Raw genomic sequence first — 11,122 nt, 5'->3', positions numbered from 1 at the left:
GTAATTGTGATGATTTATGGAGGTTTTGTCATGTGTATAGAACAGGAACCTGTAACCCCATGGAGAAATGAAGAACACGTGTTTGTACCATGATCCTAATCGTACCATATTATACCCGAATGTATGTATATACGACTCTTACTTGTGCACAAGGTCTTTTTAACCTGTAATTAAATTGTTGCTTTAATAGGTGACCATGCAAACCAATCAACAGACCGAACGACTCTCTGCCTATACTATTTTGCATTTCCTACTGGATCATAGAATTGCTTCTTCAGTTCTATGGTTGTTTTATAACTGTCCTTTTAAATGCTCCTGGTTTTAAAATGGGACGGATCCTACAGCACACAAGTCCAGAACTGTACCCTACTGTATCCCATAATGAGCTATTGTCCATTTCCTGTTGTACAGGGATTCTTGTGACAGTATGAACAGTTTACTGAGGGTGAGGCTGTAATTACATTCTCCACCAAACGCTGAGAGCAAATAACCCACACAAACTGTCAACAACAGCAGTAACAGCAGTAACAGCAGCAACAGCAGTAACAGGATGATTTTTGAAGTGAAATCGAAGCATTGATTGAAAGGTGGTTGTTCAAAATAATAGCAGTGAGGTGTTTAATTGGTGAAGTCATTCATTCTGCAGAAGAACGGGTGTCAATTTTGGCCCTTATTTAAGGTAGGAGGGGGGCAAATGTTGAACAGGTTGGTCATAGCACATTTCCTTCTGAAATACTGGGTAAAATGGGTTGTTCCAGACATTGTTTTGATGAACAGCGTACTTTGATTAAAAAGTTGATTGTAGAGGGAAAAAACATACAGAGAAGTGCAGCATATTATTGGCTGCTCAGCTAAAATGCCTTAAAGTGACAACCAACACCTGAAAGACGCAGAAGGAAGCGTGGAACTGCTGTTCGGATGGATCAAAGAATAGCCAGAATGGCAAAGGCTCAGCCAGTGATCATCTCCAGAAAGAATTAGGAACATCTGAAGTTATCAGTGAGTACAGAAGATGATTAAGTGAAGTCGATTTACCAGCAAGAACTCCTGCAAAGTCCCGTTGTTAAGAAAAAGACGTCCTGAATGGGGAAAAATTTCCCAAAGAACACATTAACTGGTCCAAAGAGAAATGGCTCAACATTTTGTGGACTGGTGGAAGCAAAATTGTTATTTTTGGGTCAAGTGGCCGTAGACAGTATATCAGACGACCCTCGAGCACTGAATTCAAGCCACAGTACACTGTGAAGACAGTAAAGCATGGTGGTACAAAACTATGATATGGGGATGTTTTTCATACCGTGGTGTTACGTCTATTCATCACATACAAGGGATCATGGATCAATTTAAATATATCAGAATACTTGAGGAGATCATGTTGCCCTATGTCGAAGAAGAAATGTCCTTAAAATGGGTGTTTCAACATGACAATGACCCAAAACATCTTGGTTACAGACAAACAAGATTGAGGTAATAGAGTGACCAGCACAATCCCCTGACCTCAATCCCAGAGAGAACTTGTGTTCTGACGTCTGAAACACGTTTTTTTGAGGCAAAACCCAAAATTGCAGAAGAACTGTGGAATGTCGTCTAATCATCCTGGACTGGATACCTGTTCAGAGGAGCCAGAAGTTGATCGACTCCATGCAACACAGATCTCAGAAACAATTGTTCTGCCACTAAATATTAGTTCAGTCATTTAAAGTAAAGTGAAACCTCAAACATTTTTTCATGTTATAGATACATTTTTTTGAGTTTTTAAACCAGTTATTTTACCAGCGCTTTATCCTGGTCAGGTTCGTGGCGGGTCTGATTTACTGAGCAAAACGCAGGAAACACCTCAGACAGGGTCACCAGTCCATCACAGGGCAAACACACACACACACACACACACAGTGAAACTCTTAGTATCTTCAATTAACCAGACTTCATGTCTTTGGACTGTGGGAGGAAACCGGATTACCTGGACGAAACCCACACAGACACGAGGAGAACATGGAAACTCCACACACAAAGGATCCGGACCGTTCCACCTGGGAATCAAACTCAGGACCTTCTTGTTGTGAGGTGACAGTGCTACCCACCGAGCCAGGGTGTTGCCCTGAGACTAATTCAGCATTTTGTTTTTAATGTAAATCTTTGTTTATTGTTTAAGAGATTAAAAAACATAAAAACAATGTAAAATAAGTTTGGTTTTTGTTTTGGCTTAGATTCTGCATGTCACATTTCCCCCTGCAGTGACTGTATCTCAGTTTAATTCCTCTTAATAATGAGCTGTATTTTAAGTGAATGTAGTTTGTGAGGTTTGTTTCTGTGAGATGAGCTGCTCTGCTGTATTCCGCTACACTCACTGATAACCAGCAGGCGGCGCCACAGAGCTCAAACACGCCTACAGCGGTCAGGGTAGAGTTGCCAGGTTTGTGGTGAACCCTCCAAATTGGAGTTGTTTGAAAATGAAGTCACGTGTAAAAAAACAGGGCCCAGAGGTGTGATTTGTGGGTTTATTTTATTACAAACAGTAAAAATGAAAATGAATTGACTTGTGAATGTAAATACTAATGCGGGTTTTAAATAGCTGACGGCCTCAGGACAGACAGGAAACATTTAAACCATCACCACAGTTAATGTTTATAAGAATAAATAAAGCTCCAAGACTGTGAATTGTTCTAAATCGAATTGAAAAAGCTGAACAGTGAGGTAGTAAAACAGTAAAACAAAAGGAGTCCTGAAAAATCCTTACAGAAAAGGAGATCAAGACAGAACAGAAAATAACGTCTGCTTGAAAATAACTGTACGTCTGCTTGAACTGGATTAATAATAGAAAATAGATCCAAAAGTTCAGAATATATCCTCATGTAACCTGAAATTCTAATCAGATATCAGAAGGGAAGAGAAAGATAAAATTGTAAACAGACAAAGAGGATCTGAAAGGAGAAGAGAGTCCGGGAGAGGAAAGAACAGAGACGAGGAGGTACACGTCAAATTCTGTCCTTATAGTGTTAATTGTGTTACTGTTAAATGTTCCGGACTGGAATACTATTACAATTAATGAATGAATAATTATAATATAATGCTAAAATAACAATACCAAGCGCCCAGGTGGCGCAGCGGGATATTCCGCCAGCACACCAGCGCTGAGATTCTGAAACTCCCCGGTTTGAAACTTGCCATTGCCACCGGTCGGCTGGGCGCCATCTAGCGGGCATAATCGGCAGTGCCTGCAGCAGACACGGTTCTGCTAGGGCGGGATGACCGGACTATGTGGGTGGGGTCTTCAAACGCTGTGTAAGGACCCTGATTGGCAGATAGAGGCGCCTGTGCAGAGTGCATGGGTGGAAAAGGGTTCCGCTAAGGGCTGCACGCGGGTCGGAGGAGGCGTGAGCACCAATATACCCTCCTCACCTACAATCAGGGATCCACCAGCAGGGGGAGACAAACTGACCACGATAAACTGGGAGAAAATGCAGCCTCTAAAGGGGGGCGGCACGGTGGCTCGGTGGGTAGCACTGTCGCCTCACAGCAAGAAGGTCCTGGGTTCAATCCCCAGGTGGGGCGGTCCGGGTCCTTTCTGTGTGGAGTTTGCATGTTCTCCCCGTGTCTGTGTGGGTTTCCTCCGGGAGCTCCGGTTTCGTGTAAGTGAGGTGAACTGGAGACACTAAATAGTTCATGACTGTGTTTGATATTAAACCTGAACTGATGAATCGTGTGTAAGCAGTAACTACCCGTCCTGTCATGAATGGAACCAAAGTGTAAAACATATAAAAATCTTAATAAGTAAATGAACCCTCTGAAGGGCGGGTTTTATTCACTGTGTGTTGGATGTTTTAACTGCACCTGGCAACCCTGTCTGCAGCGAGGACACGTTACCATGCACGACAGGAAGTGAGTGGTATTAGTAGCCCGACTGCTGGACTGTTTGGGGTGTTTTATGTGTTATTTACTCTCAGGATTATTCTCAGGATGAGATGATGTGTGTGTATAAGATGCTCCACACCTCCAGGTTTGTTGGTTTCTCTCTCTGTGTGTGTTAATGCTGAAGGTCTGAAGGTTCTGTCCAGGTTTGATCTCCTCTGTGAGATGTTCCTCTGATCATCATGTCTTCTCCACAGATGAAAACACTGGTTTTTGGAGCTTGGTTGGTGCTTTATGTGTCAGTTCTGATAGCAGCCAGGAGGATGTGGACTGGGAAGTATTTCAGAAGATCTCTGGTTCGGAATCTTTACACCAACATGATCAGCAGTGTGGAGTTCACTGGAGAAGAACTTCAGCAGGTAAAACAAACTATTGGGATTATTTATGAAGGTTTTTATGTGTGTGTAAAACATGAACCTGTAACATCATGGAGAAATGAAGAACACTTGTTTGTACTGATAATATTTGGGACTTGAAATCGATGGAGATCTGTTCAGAGTTTCCAAGACTTTCCATTGTAATGCAGCTGACACAGTGTAAAGAGCCCAGTCATCATACTGACTAGTAATAATAATAATAATTAATATAACACTTCCTAAGTCCTAAGTACCTAGCTGAGCTTTGAAGGTTGCGATGGAGGAACAGTCATGAAGAGAGTTCCAGATTTTGGGAACAGTGGAACCTGTCACCCACAGATGCAAGTCTAGTAGCAGGGACTGCCAGAGGATCAGGAACGGTCAGGACAGTACAGATGAAGGAGCTGACCCGTACCCAGGTGGAGGGATGTGAGGATTCGAGGACTCTGGGTGCTGAATTCTGAACGAGCTGAAGCTGGTTTAGCAGCTTTATTGTGCAGGCCGTTAGAAAGAGAGCTGAAATAATCATGAGACGGAGGCGTGCAATGTAGAAAACAGCCAAGGTCCTTAGTTACGTGGGCGGGTTCGACAGCTACTCGGTCCACGTTTACAGAAAGATTGGACGAGCTAGAAACCAGAGAGCCAAACTTGATTTATAGAGGTAGAGAAAAAGCACCAGCTGTACTCGGCCATTAAATAGGAGACAAAATTAGGAGACACTCCTGCAGAAATAAATGACATTCAACCCAATGAGCAGTGCCGGACAGATCCTCCAAAATAGCTTCTGTTTAGAGTCTTACATTGTTTGGGATGAGATTTTGGGGCTTTCCTACCTGCATTCCATAAAAGTTTATAGGTGTTTAAATCTGGTGACTGATCAAATAATAAAAGATGCTCTGCTTCATCCTGACGTTCATTAAATAGTTCTTAAATTGATCCTAGAATGTGGGACATTATTAGCAGGGACGAGCACAGATATTTAGGGCACAGGAGCTCAAGAGAACAGAACAGCGCTCCTCTCTTAATCTACTTTAATTTCATAAAACCAAAAGCGGAAGGGGCTTGAGCGCAACCCAGCGTCTGTCTGGGGACCCTGGTAGCTCAGTGGTTGGAGCTTTGGACTATTAATAGAAGGATTGTGGGGTTTAAATCCCAGCTTTGCTAAGCAGTCACTGTTGGACCCTTGAGCAAGGCCCTGTCGGCTCTCTGGCTGATCCTGCATTCTGACCCCGTATAGATGTATTGTATATATGATATGTAAATGCTAGGGGTGTAACGATACACTCCACCCACGATGCGATACGATTCACGATACTGGCGTCACGATACGATTTTTTAAACAAAATGAAATTGAAGACAAATGATGAGAAAGTTTGCTTTTATTATTTCTCTTTAAAATAAAATAAAATCCTGTATTTGTGCTTATCTTTTATTTATCTAAATAATGAATGTACTTTTATTAACAATGCTGCACATTTCCCTTATTGTGTAAAAAAAAAACTGAAATGAAATAAATCCCACATTAAATAAATAAATAAATAATACAAATAAAGAAAATATCCTCACACAAATACATTTGGCTGGAAAATTCCGAACCTGGCAACCCTGTAGTGACGTCAACCAGGCGAGGTGAATAGCGCCAGCGCCCCCTGCTGTTTAAAGTGAATACCGATTTGAATCGTTACACATGTGAATCGATTTTTAACTGTGTTGTGGTGCATCGTTACATCCCTAATAAATGCATTCTATGAACCTGATTATCACTAGTGTTTGCACCACAGGGTGCACCTCGTCCTGTAAAACGCCCTCATATCTGTTGACTGTTACAGGACTATGCAGATCGCTCTCCTAGCTCGTGTTTTTTGGTGGTTCTTGTTTGCACAGATGATCATGAGACCAAGTCCCATTCCTGACTGAGTATCTGAGCTGTTTATGTATAAAGATCTGTACAGAAGCTGTTAGATTTTACACTGGACTACATGTCAATCAGAATATCAGTACCAAGAACTCTGACCCGGTGAATTCTCTTATTGTTAAAAAAATAATAATACAGCGCTACCTTGAAACTCAACGTCAGTCGGTTCTGGGAGGGGTGTTGAGTTTTAAAGACGTTGAGTTTCAGGGTATTTTTCCCCATAAGGATGTTTGGGAGAACCTGTTAATGCGTCCATGGTCCCGTGGAGCTGCAGATATTTTAGTCTCATGTAAAATAATGAGGTTGTTTTTGACACTTAAACACTGAAAATAACACAAATATAATATAAACACACTGAAATACAATTACTAACAGTTACACATCAATAAAAATACAATAAAAGCTGCACTGTAGTTTTACTTCTTTATTGTTTCCTGATGCTTCTTAATGCTGGAGATGCTCGATGTTGGAATACCGTATTCCCTTCAGCACCGACGCATTCACACGAGAAGTGACAAAACCGCTTCTGCGCCGCTGTGCCGTTATTTTCTATGAAGTGTGACGGCGGTGCACAAAACTCAGCGTGACTTACTGTAGTAAAACAGCGAGTGAGGAATGTGATTAGTGGAGGAACTTATGAGCAGTAATAATGAAGAGAAGTTTAGTGCTCCTGTCTCCTTCTTTTACTACATTAAACCACGTTAAGCTTTATTTTCAACCAGAAGCGTTTTAGACTCTGGGAGAAGCTGATTCTGATTCTCAGCATTTCTCAGAAGCTGGAGCTGTAACACAAGTTTAAAAGTGAAACAGGGAGGAGAATCCAGATAAACACAGATACATGTGGAGCTGTAACCCTGGATCTGCACCTTATTCCACACTGATGCAGATTCAGCTCAGATTCACACGCTGAGTTGATTTCAAGTTTAGGGGTTACAAGGTACCGCTGTAAACACGTTGTAAAGGAACATAAAAGAGTGTGAGTGTGTGTGTGTGTGTGTGTGTGTGTGTGTGTGTGTGTGTTTTGATAATTTGGTCACATGAACAGAACAGTTGCATAAATGATTAAAATCCCATGACGTGCGTGTTGTGTAAAAGTGGAAGTAAACCTTTGATCTGAACTGTGTGTGTTTATACAGTAATAATTTACATTATTTTAACTGTGTTCAGTTGTACCAGTGCCGCCCCGACCTGCTGGGTGAGGACGTCCGTGCGCTGTTCGTGCAGAGTCAGCTGGACGCCGATACTCGAGCTTTTCTCCAGAGGAGTGCGGAGAAATCCGGCTGGCTGTTCACCCAGCTCTACCACTCGCTCTTCTCCACCATCTTCAGCCCCATCGTCTCAAGGACGTCCATCAATGGGTACGTGGTGCCACCGTTTGATTATGAGTTATTTGAAGGGCGCGGTCGTCACTGCAGCGATGGTGAAGCGTGTTTCTCCGTTAATAGGTTTCTAGGCCGAGGTTCCATGTTCGTTTTCTCAGAGGAGCAGTTTCACCTCCTCCTTCAGATCCATCCTCACTGGAGAGCCGAGAGGTTGCTGGACCTCGGCGCTGGAGACGGAGCCGTCACAGATATCATGGGCCCTCATTTCAGAGAGATTTACGCCACGGAAGTTTCTCCTCCGATGAGGTGGCAGCTGCAGAGGAAGAAATATAGGTGAGATATATACATTACATCCTCACTTACATCTTCACTTTCATACTGTGTGTGACGTGGTCAGATTGTGGTGATGTAGGGCTCTCTCTGCTCGACTTCATTTCATTTATTAATAAACGTCCATTCCTGCATTTCAGACCTGCTTAACATTCCAAATAAAGTTGGGACGGTAAAGCATTTACCGCTCTGTACCGTCTCCGTTCCTTCTCACGACGCTTAAAAGACGTTTGGGCACCGAGGACGCCGAGCGATGACGTGTTTCCGTTATTTTGTCCCGTTCTTCCTGCGAACACGTCTTAATGTGTGGAACAGTTCAGGGTTCAAGATTCTCCTCACGTCCTCTATCGGGGACAGAGCAGGACTGCAGGCAGGACGCTCCAGCACCCGTACCCTCTACTTTTGTCGATTCCTTGAATGGTTTAATGATATTCTGCACTGTAGAGGGAGAACATGCAAATCCCTTCTGATCTTTTTGTGATGAACCTCGTTTTTAAATATTTGAATCATTTTCTCACACGTTTGTGGACAAACTGGATCCTCTGATCATCTTTGCTCCTCAGAGACTCCGAAGCCTCTCCTGGATGCTGCTTTTGTACCAAACCATGACTAGAATCACCTCATTACTCACCCTAAATATCTCCCTGTCCCAACTTTTTTTGGACTGTGTTGCAGGTCTGAAATGCAGGAATGGATGTTTATTAATAAATGAAATGAAGTCGAGCAGAGAGAAGATGAAACATCTCAGCTTCATCCTAATTCAGGGTTGTGTATGAATAGCATTGGCTAAGTTGGCAGTTGTTGACAGATTTGAGATGGAAAAATAAATGTACTTTTTTTACCATTTATACAAGTGACCTGTAGCTGCAGCCCTAAACATCAAGCCTCGTGCTGGACACACCAGCAACACACTTGTAAACACCTGGGATTCCAAAGCAACCGCCTGCCAACACCTCGGCATGCAGATGGAACATCACAGTGAATATTAAGTGATGTACCGGAGCTTTTCATGAGCCGTGCAATCAGGAGATGCAGATTTCTGTTACACACAGGCTTACAATCACTGCTTGAACAGTTTGTAAGGTACTGGACTAATAATCGAAACATCACTGGTTCAAGCCCCACCACTGCCAGATTGCCACTGTTGGGCTCTTGAGCAAGGCCCCTAACCCTCAATTGCTTAGACAATGTACTGTCACGGTACTTTGTACTGTAAATGTAAATTAAGCAGGGTTAATTTACTCCACTGTGTCCCACAGATCTTTACGTCCTGTACTGACTGTGAGCTCCTTGTTTGATCAGGTTGTTAGAAATCGATGAGTGGCAGAACACTGGGTTCCAGTTTGACGTCATCAGCTGTTTGAATCTCCTGGACCGGTGTGATGAACCCCTCCAAATGCTCAGAGACATCAAGAAGGCTCTGGTACCGGGCACGGGGCGGCTAATCCTCGCCGTGGTCCTGCCCTTCCAGCCGTACGTAGAGGCAGGTAAGGTCCGCACAGCCGGGCGTGGTTATTCTTCGTTCAGTGTGGTAGTTTAAAACCAGTTCACCGACGATTCACCGTCTTGTTTCCAGGAGGAAGGTGGGTGCGGCCGACCGAGTGGATTCAGCTGACGGGCGGGACCTGGGAGGAGCAGGTTACGAACCTGTCCGAGGTCATTTTCAGGGAGGTGGGGCTGGAGATGGAAGCCGTGACGCGCCTGCCGTACCTGTGCGAGGGAGACATGAGTCAGGATTACTACGTGTTAGACGATGCCGTGTTCGTACTGAAGCCTCAGACGTGAGGTCGCGCACCACTCCTCGCCGTCACAGGAGACTTGAATCCATTCAGTTAAACGATTAAAATCCTGCCGTGAGAGAGTGAAGGATTAAAAAGCTGTATTTTTATTTTGGTTAGGGAAGATTAAAGGTGCTGTTATGTGTTTAGACTTGATTATATGCAGGTACTGTTTTATTTCTTATTTTAAATGAAGGAACTGAAGTTTCCAGACAGTAAATATTAAATAAAATGTTTAATTAGTACCTTTTTTTTTAACGTAAACTGCCGTGTTACCTGCTGTGCCTGGCTCACCTGTGGACAGGTCACTGACCCTCAGGTATCTGGGACAAATTTTAGTACTTTCTGGCAGTGAAATGACTCTGTAGGTACCTGGAAGGCCAACGATTACCAGTGAAGTGCTGGACTGGTGCTGCGTTTAAAACAGACCATCAGAATCATCATTTCAGCTAGAACAACAGCCGCTTTTCAGAGAAGCTTCTTACAAGTCTGTGGGAATTTGTGCCCATAAAGTCAGCTTATTGATCAGTTGACGTTCCGGTTCATCCCAGAGCTGTTGAGTCTCTGCTGTTGGGCTCTGTGCAGGACACTCATGCTGGAACACTAAAGGACCTTCCCTAAAGTGTTGCTGCAAAGTTGGATGCATATTATTTCCTTTATATTAGTTAATTACCACACCTCTAAGCAACTACTGTGGCTGAACAGATAAATGTAATAAATAGAAGGGGTTTCCCAATACTTTTGCCCATATAGTGCATCTGTGTTGACAGCAATAACACTTCACCATTAAACACGTGTTTTAAGGTTTTTTCTCCCATTCAGCACAAAATAAATGGTATTATTGATAAATGTATACGAGTCCTTCAGTTATTATCAGAATTATGACATTTGATATTTTGTAATGGTTCATATAGATTATTTACATTTATGGCAGTTTGTGGATGCTTTACCTAAAGTGACTGATACAATGCAGATAATTACGGGTTAAATGTCTTGCTGTTACCCTACAATGTCTTGGATTGTATTTAGTCACTATTGTAAGTGACTGAAATACAGTGGCAGCAGTGGACTAGTGATCAGAAGGTTGTCGGTTCAAGCCCCATCACCACATCAAGTTGGGCACTACTGGGCCCTTGAGCAAGGCTCTTTATCCCAACGGTTCCAGGGATATTGGACCCACTGCAAGTCTAAAACATGAACATGAAATGAAATAGTAGAGAATAGAGAATATGATCGGGAGTGGTAGCTCAGTTGTTGAGGTAGTGAATGAGTAATCGAAAGGTTGCTGGTTCAAGCTCCACCACTGCCCAGAACACCTTTATTCAACGTATATACGTGTACAGTACAATGAAATTCAATTTCTCCTCAGTTGCTCTATTTGTATTTGGTCAGAATCGTCAGTAGCTTAGTGTCGAATTTAAATGGAGTTTATACAGCAAGTATAAGGGCAGTTGTAGTCTAGCGGATAAGGTACTGGACTAGTAAGCAGAAGGTCGCTGGTTCAAGCCCCAC

The 11,122-nt window shown here is 43.0% G+C and overlaps 1 protein-coding gene across 1 annotated transcript; it reads left to right on the top strand.

Annotated features, from left to right (window-relative positions):
- The first annotated feature begins 4,091 nt into the window (after positions 1-4,091).
- Positions 4,092-10,441, top strand: mettl9 (methyltransferase 9, His-X-His N1-histidine). The gene is made up of 5 exons (XM_063004038.1): positions 4,092-4,268; positions 7,348-7,538; positions 7,626-7,835; positions 9,135-9,319; positions 9,409-10,441. Exons 1-5 carry the CDS (start codon positions 4,092-4,094, stop codon positions 9,615-9,617), a joined length of 972 nt encoding a protein of 323 aa, XP_062860108.1. The 3' UTR covers positions 9,618-10,441.
- The last annotated feature ends 681 nt before the right edge of the window (positions 10,442-11,122 follow it).

This window comes from Trichomycterus rosablanca, chromosome 10 (genome assembly GCF_030014385.1).
Source record: "Trichomycterus rosablanca isolate fTriRos1 chromosome 10, fTriRos1.hap1, whole genome shotgun sequence".
NCBI lineage: Eukaryota > Metazoa > Chordata > Actinopteri > Siluriformes > Trichomycteridae > Trichomycterus > Trichomycterus rosablanca.
The sequence above is the reverse complement of the archived record's forward strand: the minus strand, read 5'-3'. Positions and strand labels throughout refer to the sequence as shown.

Excerpts from the sequence above, each read along its gene's own strand:
- mettl9 (XM_063004038.1), top strand. The coding sequence starts at position 4,092 with ATGTCTTCTCCACAGATGAAAACACTGGTTTTTGGAGCTTGGTTGGTG. Across the intron at positions 7,539-7,625 it reads TCAAGGACGTCCATCAATGG|GTTTCTAGGCCGAGGTTCCA; the intron begins GTACGTGGTGCC and ends CTCCGTTAATAG. Across the intron at positions 9,320-9,408 it reads CCAGCCGTACGTAGAGGCAG|GAGGAAGGTGGGTGCGGCCG; the intron begins GTAAGGTCCGCA and ends TCTTGTTTCCAG.